This window comes from Lygodium microphyllum, chromosome 12 (assembly GCF_053477565.2).
Source record: "Lygodium microphyllum isolate KBCC chromosome 12, Lygodium_microphyllum_v1.1.10, whole genome shotgun sequence".
NCBI classification, from domain to species: domain Eukaryota; kingdom Viridiplantae; phylum Streptophyta; class Polypodiopsida; order Schizaeales; family Lygodiaceae; genus Lygodium; species Lygodium microphyllum.
In genome coordinates this window covers 141,336,320-141,352,152 of record NC_141146.1, presented here as the reverse complement: position 1 = coordinate 141,352,152, position 15,833 = coordinate 141,336,320, and the positions used below count along the sequence as shown (strand labels likewise).

At 42.7% G+C, this 15,833-nt stretch overlaps 1 protein-coding gene across 3 annotated transcripts in view; it reads right to left on the bottom strand.

Annotated features, from left to right (window-relative positions):
- The window catches only part of APG5 (autophagy protein Apg5 family), a 73,168-nt gene extending 57,543 nt beyond the window's left edge, over positions 1 to 15,625 (bottom strand). Inside the window, exon 1 of one of the 3 annotated variants that reach the window (XM_087690182.1) lies at positions 15,332 to 15,625. In XM_087690182.1, coding sequence (XP_087546308.1) covers positions 15,332 to 15,436 — 105 coding nt within the window. In that variant the 5' untranslated portion in view covers positions 15,437 to 15,625. The remainder of the gene's footprint in view (positions 1 to 15,331) is intronic. The other 2 variants (XM_087690183.1, XM_087690181.1) reach the window with 2 other exon arrangements.
- Positions 15,626 to 15,833: the final 208 nt, after the last annotated feature.

Sequence of the window (15,833 nt, the reverse complement as noted above, 5' to 3'; positions counted from 1 at the left end):
TGGACATCAATCCCACACTCAATAGATGCAAGTACTAGAATGATAGAATGAAATTACAATAGGTCTAAAGTAAGTTACACCTATCTTTAACTCAACCAAAGTTAAACTAATTCTAAAAAGTAGTGGCATAACTTACTTAGTTGTGTCCACACTACACACTAAAGCATTGGACACTGCCTAGAATTGACTAATTCTAAGTTCTAACACCCCCCCTGCAGTGCTAGTGTGATGATGTACAAGGAGTAAATCAATCACCAAAAAATATCAAGTTTAAGGACTTTTGAAATTCCTCAAACTTTTCACACAACAATGCCTTGGTGAAAATATATGCGACATTCTCCTATGTAGAAATAAAGACTGTGTTGATCTCCCCTACATGTGATCTCTCTGACATAGTGATAATGTATCTCAATGTGTTTTGTACGAGTATGAAACACTGGATTCCCTAATACTACAACAGCACTCTAACTATCTGAAAGAATAGAAGTAGGTTCCTCCAATGGACAAAAGGAACCCACTTTATTTCCCACTTCCACACCAATCACAAATCCTTTTGGGCTCCCACCCATCCCACCATATTCCACTGCACCTTGCTTTCAACCTCCATTAAGTGCACCACACACCACCTTCAGGGTTTCCGCACACTTAGGCACGACCTTTAGAACACCTCCTTACATCTATCCAGACCACGTACCTGTGATGGAAGCTCGGCATCCCCACATACACTTTTAGGTTATCCCTTTGGGAGTGCATCCCAAACATACCGAAGTGTGCCCCAGTTGGTACCGCAGTTTGCCTCCATGGCATTACCTAGTGGACTGGCTGGTCATTCTTCTATTCCCCAACCAACATTTGGACAAGGCTCACCTGTCCTAGTGCCTCCACCTCCAACATCGGCACCTTGTGGAAACATTCATATTCCAATGCCTTTGCATCAATCAGTACTCCTTTGGCACTCACAGCCTATTTCCACCTACCCACCTAATCCATCACTCTCTTATCCACCACCACCTTATCCACCTCCATATCCTACACCACCTACCTATCCCCCACCAACATCCCATTCATCCTCATCAACCAAGCATGCGTTTTCAAACAAGACTCATTTTAATGGGTCAAATTTTACCACTTGGTCCAATTTGATGAGGTATGTTTTGGATTCCCAAGGTTTATGGGAACTTGTCCTCAAATAAGAACTCCAACCTAACCCTCGCAAGTTTCCATATGAGGTTTGTCGCTCTTGGAAGAGCAGAAATGCCATAGCCATAGTAGAGAAGCATGTGTTGTCTCTCTTGAGGACAAACTTTATGAGTCCCCTTTGTGAAGAAAACTGCTAGGGTTTGCACTGAGGACATACAGAGTGTACGACCATGACAGAAACACAAGGAGACAGACACTGACACAGAGGGCAAAACTCAAACCCTAAACGCAAAACTCAAAACTCAAACCCTAAACGCAAAACTCAAAAACTCAAACACAAACAGAAGAAGGGAGAGAGAGAACACAACTTTGAAGTGAATGAAAGCTGTAAATGAATGTAAGAGTGTACAGTGTGCTCAAGAGTAGAGCAATGTCGGAGTGTGACGTCCACCAGAGACAGATCCCAAGTCTGTGACCACCAATCAAAGTGTAGGAGTGCTGAATAGTGAATGGCAGCAGGCTGCTCACCAAAGCGCAGCAGTTTGGAGGCTGGAAACTGGTAAACGCAACAGTGTAGCACCGATCGAAGGCTAGAAACTATGCACAGTCTGCTGTAAACAGCAGGCTGAAACAATGTCTAATGTGGCTAGCGATAACTATATAATCAGATCGCAGCAAATGATGATGTCACCAGCAGCTAATGTCAGCATGGATGAAGGCGCCAGCAGCAAGAGCAAACACGGATGGAGTGGCAGCAGTCTCGAGGGCTGGACAACCACGTGGGAGGAGGCTGATGGCTGAAATATGCACGTGGAGTGAGAAACCTGCACAGACGGAATGAAGCTGAATGGGGGCAGCCTGTCTATTTATAGATGTGGAAGGGCGCCCCAAAAATTAGGGTTTCCACTGAACTCCCTCGAACCGCTCCCCGTTTTAGGGTTTTTACTCTAAAAGAGCATTTTTAAGTGTGTTTTCGGGCTGTTCAAGAGGGTAATCAACAAGTAATACATATTTTAGCTCAACACCCTTTCCGCTTAGAGTTGCCCTCTACTTCTAGTACGCAACCAGAAGCACTTGAGCCCACTTTCTCCAAAGACTCTTTGGCCCAGCAAATTGTGAAGCCTTCCTCCAGTTTAGATCTTTGTGATACTGACCGTGATCCCTTTCCACTGGTACATAGCACCCACTTGCACTTTCTACTAAAGTTGAGGTGTGTGTTTTATAATCTTATGTAGTTGTTTGGCCTCCTTTTGCTGGTTTACTTCTTTCTTATTGTGGATGACAATTCAAGATATATGTGGGTGTATTTCCCAAAGCATGTATCTAACGGCTTCACATACGTCTTGTACAAAATCAAACTGGTCGTCGCATAAGAACCATGAGAAGTGATAGCAGCTACCATGAGTTTTCTAGGTTCTTGCATGAGCACAATATTTCTCACCAACTCACCTCTACCAACTCCCCCTCTCACAATGGAATCATAAAGCATAGAAACTGGACTATGATGAATATGGCATGCTTTATGCTGTTCACAGCAAAGCTCCTGAAGTGCCTATGGACTAGGGCTATCAACACATCAATGTACATTGATGTGTACATCCTCAACTAGTGCTCGACGGTGGCAATTCCTCAAAAGATCCCCTTTGAGGCATTCTTTGGCACTCGGCCTCTTATCTCTCACTTCAAAGCCTTTCGATGTCATGCTTAAATGCACATGCCTAATGATAAGAGAGGAAAGCTCAATCCCCGCGCTAATCTCTTGATTTTTTGTAGGATACTCCTCCGAGGAGAAAGCCTATCACATGTTCAATCCTTGAACAAACAAGGTACTTACCCAAAGAGATGCAATTTTTTATGAGAGGAATATAGTGCAGTCCACTTCACTGGCCTCTGGGCCAATTTCTCAACCTACTTCATCAAGGATAGTCCCATCTGAGTCAGGTCCACTACCTACTCCTAATCCGCTTGTAGAGTCTTCCACATCTAAGCCTCTTTCCAAGGATCCATTACCTTACTAATACCAACAAACCATGCGAGATTCGAGGATCCTTCCTCTAGATTCTTGGAGGACCAGAGAAGATTTGTCTCGCTTGCACCTACTATCTCATTTGTGTTTTTCTTTATAATAGATTACATAGACTATTATGAGCTAGAGAGTTGGCAGTGTTGAGCTAAAATATGCATTACTTGCTGATTAGCCTCTTAAACAGCCCCAAAACACACTAAAAATGCTCTTTTAGAGTAAAACCCTAAAACGGGGAGCGGTTCAAGAGAGTTCAGTGGAAACCCTAAAACGGGAAGCGGTTCGAGAAAGTTTAGTGAAAACCCTAATTTTTGGGGTGCCCTTCCACATCTATAAATAGACAGGCTGCCCCCATTCAACGATCATCCTTGTTTTGCAGGTTACACCAGCTCACACACCCTCTGCTGCTGTTGGCGCCCAGTTTCCAGCCTGCAGCCCGCCTCCATCTGCTGTCCAGCCATCATCGACTGCAGCCACATCATCTTCAGCCTGTCCATTGCTGTAAGCGACAGCTCTCAGCTGCTGGCGACTGCTCCAAACTGTCCCAGACTGCTGTTCAGCCTGCTGTCCATCATCTCCAAGGTCAACCAGCCTGCATTTTCAGCATTGTAGGCCCTGACACTCTCAGACACAGTTTCAGCCTGCTGTTTACAACAGACTGTGCACAATTTCCAGCCCCCGATCGGTGGTACACTGCTGCATTTACCAGTTTCCAGCCTCCAGACTGCTGCGTTTTGGTGACCAGCCTGCTGCCATTCACTATTCAGCGCTCCTACACTCCGATTGGTGGTCATAGACTTGGGATCCGTCTTCGGTGGACGTCACACTCCGACATTGCTCTGCACTTGAGCACAATGTACACTCTTACATTCATTTACAGCATTCATTCACTTCAGAGTTGTGTTCTCTCTCTCCCTTCTTCTGTTTGTGTTTGAGTTTTTGTGTTTGAGTTTTGAGTTTTACGTTTAGGGTTTGAGTTTTGAGTTTTGTGTTTAGGGTTTGAGTTTTGCCCTCTGTGTTTGTGTCTATGTCTTTGTGTTTCTGTCGTGGTCGTACACTCTATGTGTCCTCAGTGCAAACCCTAGCAGTCTTCTTAACACGCAGGAGGCCCTAAAGCATCCCCAATGTTGTGAGGCCATGGAAAAGGAACTTGAGAGCATTCGGAATCTGGACCTTGGTGAATTGTCCAAGCTACAAAAAGGTCATTGGGACTAACCGGATCTTTAGGACCAAAATGAAATCTAATAAAACTCTAGATAAATACAAGGCTTGCCTTGTAGTGCAAAGTTCTTGACAAAGGTATGGCACAGATTATGAGGAGACCTTTGCATACATACCGCAGCTGACATCATCTTGTCAGTTAGTCACACTAGCCGCTCATAGTTGACCAATTTATCAGATGGACGTCAAAAGCATCTTTCTGAAAAGTTATGTGAAGGAGAAAGTCTATTGGAGCAACCTCTCGGCTTCTCTCTTGAAAACCTTAAGGATAGGTCTTTTGTTTATTTCGAAAAGCTCTTCACAAGCTGAAGCAAGTACCACAATCATGGTTCCATAAAATGGATGAGTTTCTATGAACCCATGGCTTCTATTCTATCTTTTATGACCCAAACTTACATATTCGATCTACTTCGGAGGGATCAACTACATCTTATTATATGTTGATGATTTACACATAACACACTCGAGTTCTACTACCATTGTAGATATTAAGGCCCAATTTAGTTCTACATTTGTGATGATTGATCTCACTCAAATGTCTTATTTTTTGGGATAAAGGTAGTTAGATCTCAGCAAAAGTATACACTTTAGCTAGTTAAACAGTTTTGCATTGATCGGACATGGCCAATGGCCACATCTCTAATGGGAGGGCAGGCTGCCTATAATAGGCGAAAAAAGCAAAAAAAACCCCTAAATGTGGTCAAACTACTAAAAAATAGCCAAAAGTGCACAAAAAGAAATGCACTAATATGCCCTCCATCTAAAGTATCTAAAACACATAAAATGATAGACAAAGATAATGTCAAAGCTCCTAATGTCCTCATCTAACTCAAATTGAGGCTCATAGGTAGGAGATGACCACACAAGACACACGACTACTTAACATCCCCTCTCAAATCCCGGATGTGGCAGAAGGCCAAAGGAGATGAGGTAGCAAGGGTGGCAAGAAGAGTGCCAAGGCCGATGTAGTCCGTTGATAAAGAAAGCCAGCCAAAGAGCAAGACCCCCTCTCCATATAAACATCTTATCAAATGGAAGGCCACCCAAGGGCAATAGAAACGGAGAGGCCTCGAATGGATCACTCCAAAAAACCCCACTCATGAATGGGTGAGCCAAGCCTCGAACCCAACTATGAGACAATAGTGAGAAACTATCGAAGGCACCATAAGCTGCATAGGGGCAGATCTGCAAAACGCATATACGGCTGCAATAAATGCAGTCAAAATAGGTCAAAAACATGTTGCCCAGACAAGAAAGAGGCCACTTGGCAAAGAGAGAGTTCATCCAATAGAAAATATAGTGTAAGGTTTGTTCACTTGTAAAAACACACCCCTAGTACACAAAAGATGTTGCCCAGCCTTAAGCGCATTGTCCAACCTAGATAAGGTCTCCCCAGGGTGTATAAAGCCGCCCAAAGCTAGAGACTACCCTGCAAGTACAAAAACGCCGATGTGGCAATGGTTCACCTCCCTAAAAACAGGTCATCTAGGCTGTAGACTGCCCAAAATGCAGATTGGAGGGGGGTCACCTGTATAAAACGCAAGCAAAACCTGTATAAGGGCCGCCCAGCAGATAGGAGCTGCTGCCCAGCAGTAAAAAAGTGCCGCCCAACACGAGGAGCTACCGCCCAGCAGAGAAAACATGTCGCCCAGCAAGAGTAGGGTATTGCCTGCCTGAAACACAGGTGTAAACCTGCTGCACGTGTGCAGGAGGGGGGCTGCCTGCAAAATGCAAATCTGACAATAGGCTGCCCAGCTTGTCAGAAGGCAAAACGCAAGTCTGTTTCCCCAAAACTAGCAATGAAGATGACTAGAACCGGAACAAAGTGCTCCTCTTCCAAATCTCCAGCTCTCACATGTGGGTCTGATACCATGTGAGTACGCAACGGAAAGAGAAAAGTGAACACAGAGAGGAGACAAAGACAACGCAGGAAAGAGAAGGAACAATGTGACTGCAATGGTTGAAGGTACAAAGCTGCAACAGTCAGCCCCAACACGCAACTCTATGTGTCAATGTGGGCGCCATACGGTAGCAAGGGATGAGCGTATGAGGAGGGCTGGCTGATCACGAAGGATCAATGATAGATAATGAAAGTGGGAGGACAGGCTGCCTATATATAGGCAAAAAAGAGGGAAAACCCTAAATGTGATCAAACCATCAAAAAATAGCCAAAAGTGCACAAGAAGAAATGCACTAATATGCCCTCCATCTAAAGTGTCTAAAACACATAAAATGACAGACAAAGACAATGTCAAAGCTCCTAATGTCCTCGTCCTGGCTCAAACTGAGGCTCACAAGGAGGAGATGACCACACAAGACACATGAATGCTAACAAGATTTAGTTTACTCTGTGTCTTTGCTTAGTCAATATTTCAATACACCAAAAATATCACATTGGACTACTTGTTTGCATGTGTTGAGATATGTTCAGTGTTTCACTTATGGTCATGGTTGGGATTTGTAGGGTTATATCAATTCTTACTAGGCAAGAAATCCTAACACCTGATGTTCCCATGGTGGCTACATCTAGTGTTTGGGCATAGCTGCCATTTCATGGTCAAGCCAGGAGATGGTAGCTGCTTCCATCTATAAGACAAAGTATCAAGCACCTCTTCAATGGCACCACAGAAACAGGAAACAACCGGAACGACCCCCTCGCACGCCGAATTGCCATCCCTGGCACGAAGCTGTCATGGCACCCGTTCCAAAACTGTGGAACGTTCCCTGTCCAAAACGTTCCCTTTTGCATTCTCTGTCCGAAACGGGTTAGGGAACGCCACGTGGCATCCCACTTACCTTCGGCCACCTGCTGCTCCTGCCCACTTGTCGATCCTAGGACTTGCACGCTTCTGCCTGCCTATCGACTGCACGCTCCCACACGCCTCTTATCTGCACATCCCGCCCGCCTCCTATCTACTGCAACAGCCAGTCCCCCAATTGCTCCAGCAGCCAGCCGCCAGTCCCCCCGTCTCCTCCAACCTCCAACCTCTCTTCTCTTCTTCCTTCTCCAAGTTCCAAGTTCCCCATTCTCCTCATGCCTCTTCTCTTCTTCCTTCTCCCTTCTCTCCTTTTCCCTTCTCTCTTGACTCTTGACTCTTGACTCTTGAGCCTTCTCCCTTCTCTCCAGACTCGAGTTCTCACTTCTCTTGAGCCATTTTTATTTCAATTTTCAGCCTGAAATGGCTTCATCTTCCCGCCCCGCTGGTCGAGCTGGTGGTTAAGGAAGAAGGTCTAATGATTGGTCATGGTGGGAAGAAGTAAATGCTGATCGCCCATTGAGTGGTGGAGGATCTCAACCATGGGCTTGCAAGCTTTGCCCATACAAGCGAACTAGTGGAGCAAACAAGGTAATCCAATGAGCTGAGCATTTCTATTTCGAATTTTTATTGATTTTAATTTTTCAAAGTTACTTAAATATTAGAATATGGAATACCAATTGCCACTTGTTCCGTTTTCTACATAGTTAGGTCCGAGCTCATCTCTTACTTGAGTCAAATTCAGAGGTACAGTTTTGTTTGAATGTGACCTTGGAGAAGTAAAGGGAGCTTCGTGACCGTGTGGCAAGTCAACAAGCTTATCTTGCATCTAGGCCACGACGTGTTGCAGTTAACCTTGCAACTTTTGTGACACCATCCCCATCAGATGTGTCTAGAGCAGGGTCAGTATCAAAAAGTGCTACCTCCACACCTACTACAAGCATTGCATCGGCCATGGCATCAACAATGACACATGTTGCACATAGACAGAGCACACTTGATGCTAGTTGGGATCCCAAGAAGAAGGAAGAGGTGGATACATCAATGGCAAGTTTTTTTTATCATGACCACATTCAATTTCATGCAGCCAGGTCAGAGTATTTTAAATTGATATGCAAGAAGATTGGTGAGTATGGCCCTGAGTATGTACCTCCATCATCAAAGACCTTACACACCACTTTGCTCGACAAGGAAAAGCGCCTTGTTGAGCAAGCAACAGTGACTAGAAAGAGCTTGTGGGGTAAAAATGGAGTTTCTTTGATTGCTAATGGTTGGAGTGATACACGCAAGCGATCCATTCATGGTATGGTTGCTTATTCTCGTGGGGAAATGTATTTCATATCTTCACATGATGCATCGAGGACAGGAAAGTCAACAGATATACTTACAGCAAAGTGGGTTATAGGTATTGAGCTTATTGGCCCATAGCATGTTGTGGGATTTGTTACGAATGGAGAGCCCGCAAATAGAGCAGCAGGTGCTATTATCCAGGGATATTATCCGCATATCACGGTTTCATATTGTATGGCTCATTGCTTGAACAACCTACTAAAGGATATTGGTAACCTGTTATGGATTGCACCCATCATAGAGCAAGGAGCTCAAATGGTTAGCTTTGTTTTGAATCACCAATTTCTTTACCATCAATTCTCTTTACGGTTGAAGAAGACACTTTTAAAATACTCTGATACCAAATTTGCCTTTAACTTCTTGATGCTAGGTAGATTAAGAGAATGCAGTGGTGCCTTGAGGTAGTTATTTCTTAGTGATGAGTTCACCTCATCAACGTTGGCAGATACTCCTACATGTATCTTATACTTGGAGAAAGCAAATAACTCCACTTTTTGGGATGATGTAAAGCGGATAGATGCTATGGTATCACCTATTGTATATTTATTGAGGGTTATGGATGCTATGCAACCTTACATTGGCAAGGTATATGAGGCTATGGATAGGCTGAATGAAAAGCTACAGGAGTTGGCACCAAATGATGAGGCATATAAGGAGATACACCATTTAGTTGTGACGAGGTGAAACTCTTATAGCTCACCCATGCATGCAACTGCATTTGTTGTGAATCCTGAGTTGCACGGCAAGGGATAGGAGAATGACACTGAGGTTATGGATGCATGGAGACTTATATTGTCTTGTCTAGTGCCTAATCATGGCACTAGACGAAAGATCAGAGACCAGCTTTCATGTTATAGGACCTTTCAGGGTTCTTTGGGTTGTGGGGATGCACAGGAGCATCGCTGTAAGATTAGGGCAGCTTTGTCGTGGGAGGACTATGGTTCGGATAGTCCTGGGTTGCAGCAACTAGCCATCCATATTTTGAGTCAGTTAGTTAGCTCCTCTTGTTTGGAACAATTGCGGAGTACATACGCTCACATTGCTTTAAAGAAGAGGAACTATCTTGATGTGGAGAGGGCAAACGATCTAGTATTCGTTAGTGCTAATTTAAGAATGTTATATAACAATATGTGTCACGAGGACGTGAAAATTTGATGCTTTGCTTATGTTTAATTGGCATTTGATAAAAGGATTAATCAAATGTGCAATTAAAAGATGCACATGTGAGGTGCAAGCTACTTTTTCACAATTAAAGGCCGAAGGACCCTGTGAAAAAGATGGGTGTCAAAGGCAAAAGTTGTAACAAGTTACACTTGTTAGATTCTAGGTGAATTTTAGTGTTGGTTTGCCCCTAGGACCATTAATTGGCCATTAAGTGTCAGTGTGATGACACTAGGGACTAGGCATTAATTAATGGATTAATGCTTGTCCAAGGGTCAATTAATGCATGGGACCACTTTGGGTTGCAAATGGCCTAGCCAATTAATTTTTGGATGGGCAAGGTCAATTTTTTGGGCATGGATTAAGGGCTAAATTAATTTTCAAAATTAATTAATTTTAAAAATTAATTAAATGGCTGGAAATTACTAAAAATGGATTAAGAAAGCTGCCACTTGGCAAAACTTTCCCATGCAAGTGGGGGAAAGGCTAAATAGGGTTGAAGGGAGAGGAAAATCTCGTTTTTTCATTTTGGAGCTGTTGGAAAGAGGTGTTGGGCTGTTGCTGCCAGATTTTGGGGCCAATTTCCAGTCATTGGAGACCATTTTGGTGATGGAGATTGCATATTCTTGACCTTGGGAAGCTGGTAATTGTTGTTGATGCACTTTCTCCTGAAGATCACAGTCTCTGATGCTCCTATTGTTGTTGATGCATCCGTTTGGGGCTGGTACAGCAGAGCAGCAGCTGATTTTGATCAGTTCTTCACAACAAATCTCAGAATTTTCTCTCTCTACAGCATTCTCTCATTTCCTTCAGCCTATGCTCAGCCATTCTCAGCAATTCTTAGCTATTTGGAGGAGATCTCAGCCATTTTTGGTGGGCTGATCTGTAATTTCTGCAGTAAACCCTAATTTACAGCAGAAATTAGGGTTTAGCAGTCACCTTGAGATCCGTGCCAGAGATTGAAGGCTCAAGGGACTGAAATCAGCAGCTGATAATTGAAGATTATCAAGGGATTTCAAGGGCCAGCCCATCCCGAATTGATTTGGGGCAGCATTTGGCCAGCCAAGGGTCAAATTGGAGAAGAAGTCCTGGGTGAATCAAGGGGCAAACGACCCAAAAGGCTGCTGGTCATTTATGACAGCAAGAGCAATTGGTTAGCAGGAGGAGATTGAAGAATCTCGAGTTGTACTCCTTTCAATTGAATGAAAGCTAAAGAAATACCGCAAGGGGCGCCAATTTTGGGGCCAACAAGGTGTCTACTGTCCAAGAATGTTATGGTAAAGTGTGTATTTTATTTTATATGCATTTATTTATTGCTATAATTAACTCTTAAATCAGGTTATCACCACCCATTCCAAGAAGGAAGGCTGGTTTCAGTATGACAACAAAGCTCGATCCATTCACAGAGTGGGAGATGCAGCAAAAAGAGAAGTCACATGCTAATGTTGAGGGAGATGCAACAATTCATGGTACACATGATGATGAGGCTAGCACTTCAGGAGTAGCTAGAGCAGCCTTAAATCATGATGATGATCTTTGATTTAGTTTACTTATCATGAGTCTCATGATACATGACACATGTACATTGTATATGATATTATGATCATTGATGATAGTATGACACTTGGGCTGTTGTGCCATGCCGACATTATATCAGTCTTACAATTGCCCTTTGGGCTATTTTGGCATGCTTCATTTTGCTTCAGTCTGGAGATTAGACTTTATATTTGTTGTCTTTTTTGAGGCAATGAGTATGTTCTTTCAAAGATTAGACTTCATATTTATAATCTTTTAAATTTTTTTACAACGAGACCATCGGCATATTTTTTCAGCTTAGACTTTAAAGTTTAGTTCATTATTCATTGTTCATTGTTTTATTATTTATGGCATATGTATTATACATTTTATAATTGAATAGCTTACCTCTTGAGCTGAGTAGTTTTAGAATGATGCATGATATCTTAAAGTTAAAACTTAAAATGATTTGTCCTTGTGGATTATATACCTTGATTTTAACACTCCAAAGTCCACATGGATTATGAGTGAAATATTAAAAAAATTTCATGAATTTTAATTTTTTAAATGCCGTCCCGTTTCCACGTCCTCGTTCCCTAGGTTTAGCATCCCCGTCTCACCATCTCCGTTCCCATTTCCCATTTCATGTTTCTATGAATGGCACCATAGAGACTGTGTACTTGAGGAGCTCGCTGGCGGCACTTTATTTCCTATGTGCAACACTAACTGTTATCTTCTACGACAACCGGATTCCTAAAGCACTAGCTGGTAACCCCCATCATCAATCAGCAGATGAGACATATTGGCGTGCATTCCCACTTCATCAGAGAGCAGGTTGAGCTAGGCATCATCCCCCTAGAGCTCTGCTATCATCAGATAATTTTGCAAACATCCTAATCATGCGAGATAACAAATCAATTCTTCAATACTTACTACCCCAGATCAATGTGGGGGCTACCCTCCCCTTCTACTTTAGATTGATGGAAGAGGGGTTCCCTCTAGCTTTCCCTTCCAATTTAACAGGGGGTAGCCTTATTCTCTTGGTGGTGACAAAATTTTGTACAGATTGCTTCATTGACATTATTATTCTTTGAATTTTTGTATCATCATCCACATCATCAAGATGAGTATGATTTTAAAAGGATGCTAGGGCAAGTGAACAATTCCCCTACGAGAACATTGTTCAAGTGGCACTATTAAATGGCATTTTGCATAAACATGACGATTTGCATTGCCCCATGCATTGGCATTCTATTCTTGTAAACAAAATACGCATTTATCCCTTTTCAATCAGAGAATAGTCGGCTATGGATCCACCGTATTCATGGCAACTCCCATGGTAGTCTTCTAAGACACTCTTCTTGCTTTCTTTGCTACATACTCTTGATACCTTTTCTTCATCATCCACACCCATGGTTTATCAAGATAGCTTATTGCATTATAGCCAGCACCATATGAAGCATTTCCATGACCAGCATTCGTTCCTTGAGCCCCATACATAGTAGGGGATGCAGATGCATTACGATACATGCCACTTTGTGCTCCAAATATCATGCCAATGTTACCATATATAGGGTTTTGCACACCACTAACTATACCCCGATACATTGGGTATTGCATTCCATGCATTGGTTGCTGCATACCATATGGATTTGTACCATACATCCCCATATACTATCCTTGACTAGCTATAGCATGGAATATTGTACCACCACCAAAGCACCCCAAGTGCCGCATATTTGCATGCATGCCTTCCTATCCAAAATCCACCAAGTTGGCACTATCAAGATGGCCTTGCCGCACTGTCACTAGTTGCTTTTGCTCATCACCAACTTTTGGTACATCTTGAGGTTGCGGTGGCCGTTCTTTGGGAGCGTCTTGCTATCCCAAAGCTTTCAAGGACGTCTTCTTCTTCTTGCCCTTTATTGTCCTTCTTTAGAGAGTTTAAATATCTCGTGAGCTGTGGATCCTTGGCCAACTGGGCAAAGATGTATGCCCTCAACCGAGCCTTAAACCGGTCATCATACTCTTCATCTCCTTGTTGATCATCAACATCTTGTGGCCTAGAGAAACCCACTTCTTACTCAACACCCACATTTTCAGTTTGCTGCCCAAACTTTGTGCCTTGTCTAAGATCACGCATTGTAATTCCCCCTTCATTATGTTCATTTTTAGACTTAGAGACATCATCACTGCATGATCCCATCTCATTATACAAAGACATGCTTGTTGTAATGCACTCAATTGATCACAATTTCAGCAACAATGCAACTTCTCTGACTTGCACACAAGTGCCTTGGGTCCACATACTCAAAGGAGTTGATGTATCCCAACAATGGAACTATGAAACCAGCCTTCCTTCTTGGCAATGGTGGTGATAACATGATTTACCTCAAATTACAACAAGCATTAAATACACAAACCTGGAAATACATGCTTTATCACTTAATCTTGGACACTTGACAACCACTTGGCCCCAACAACTAGTGCCCCTTGCACTTTATCTTATATTGCTATAAGATTGAAGTACAATAAGATATCAGTTGATCTCCTTCAATCTTCAATACATATAGCTATCATTAATAACTAGCACTACTTGGTCACAATTGCCCCTTCATTGTACAACAATCTAGGCTCAATATGCATCTTCAATCTTTCGCATGCAAGCCACAATAATTTGGGAATGGACTACCCCCCGGATTAGCTATAGATTAATGCCTTCAACTACTACACCAAGTACCTGGGTCTTCAATAACTGGGCACGGATCCAAAGATGGCTATGGAAACCTTAATGGCTGCTGCAAATTAGGGTTTCAACAACATTTGCTATTCACCAATGGCTAGAATATCCTGAGAATTGTTGAGATAATGTCAAAGGATGAGAGAGCAAATTAACTAAAAGGAGTATCTTTTGAACAGTAGCTCTGATGGCAATTCTAATGGCACCAACAACTTTGAAAGGAGAATAAAACTCCAATGTAATTAACAAGCACTCCTCCTATATCACCCCCTCTCATCATTGAGGTGGAGAAGGAAACCTACTCCCCCTGTCTTGTTGCACTACACAATCAACTATTGCCTCTCTCAAAGCTCATCCAACGGTAGCTTCTTTTTCTTCTTAAACTTCAAATGCTAGAATGACCCTCAGCCAACCCCCAAACAACCTTCTCTCGGCTTGCATGGTAATTTTGACACGTGGCAGCCTCTTTTGCCACTTGGTAGCCTTTTAATTGTAATTTTCAACTTTAATTACTTAATTTTAAGAATTTAAACTCTGAAAAATAGTTAATTATCCATTTCACCCTACCTAAGAACTAGCTAGTGCCCACTCATAATTAATATGCTAAAACTCGTGGGACATTTAACAAGCCCAACATTAATTGGCCTTGGATTATCATTAATTTATTAATTAATGGCTAGTCACACAATGTCACCACTGGACATTTAATGGCTCAATTAATGGCCTGGGACCCAAATTAACACCAAGTACCCACAAGTAGCTACCTGGCATAACTTTGTACAACTTTTACCAATATCATCTATTGACTTGGGTTACTTGAGCCATCACGGTGACTTAACTAGCTTGCACTTCACAAGCACCTCACATGTGCACAACTTAATAATGCCAAAACTAGGCATTCAAAGTACACATCCTCATGACAAGAGCAAATGTCTCCTCATAATCAATGCCCTTTTTCTTAGCATATCCCTTCCCGACCAACCTTGCCTAGTGCCTATCAATAGACCCATCAAATTTGAGCTTGCAAACCCAATGTACTCACAAGTTCAGTTTAATGAGCCTGAGCTCTCCCTCATCTTAATGACTGGAACTTCATGGCAGCACACATTGTAAAAGCAGCAAGCTTCTCAAACTGTTGCAATTCGGCTGAGCAGCCAGCTGTAAAGAGCTTGAGGACAATGCTTTTGCAGGTTTTTCTTGTCAGCTAGATAATTGAACTTACAATAAGAATTTAACTATTCAGCCATTAACGTATTAAGTTTAAGTCATTAATGTACTAAATTTAAGTCTCCTAGCCCGAAACAAAAGCCATTGTCTGCACTCCCGAGGTTACTAGCCATTGTCTGCACCCCCGCTACCGCACTAATCTTTACCCTAACAGGAAGCGTGAGAAAAGAAGAAAGGATCAGAGCGATCACCACATACCAGGTGAGGAGGAGGTGGTGGTAAGGTTGTGACTTCGGACTCGTGAAGGTGCAGTTGTAAGGGAATGGACCCCATCCATACAAGCTTGCGTGCTTCCGATGCCATCTCTCTCTCTCTCTCTCTCTCTCTCTCTCTCTCTCTCTATTCTGTTTTCTGCACGTCTTCGTTAAAGCATTCGACCAGGATGCTTCACGCTAGTGTTCTTCTCACGTTTCGTATACTTGTACCTCAATGTCTCCACACACACACACGCACACGCACACTCTCTCTATGCTTGGACCAGCTATAAGAGTTAGAATAGTGTAGTATTATGTTGCCTCCATTATGTTAGAGGGGCCGGGGTTAAGGGGTAGAGGCAGTGTTAGGATTTGACATGCAACCGCAAATTCGAACCTTGCAAATCCATAGGCAATCATCGTAAATTTACGCTTTTTATGCTATTATGATTACAGACATAAATATATAACCAAAATATGCAAACCACAATTACAATTGTAAGCAC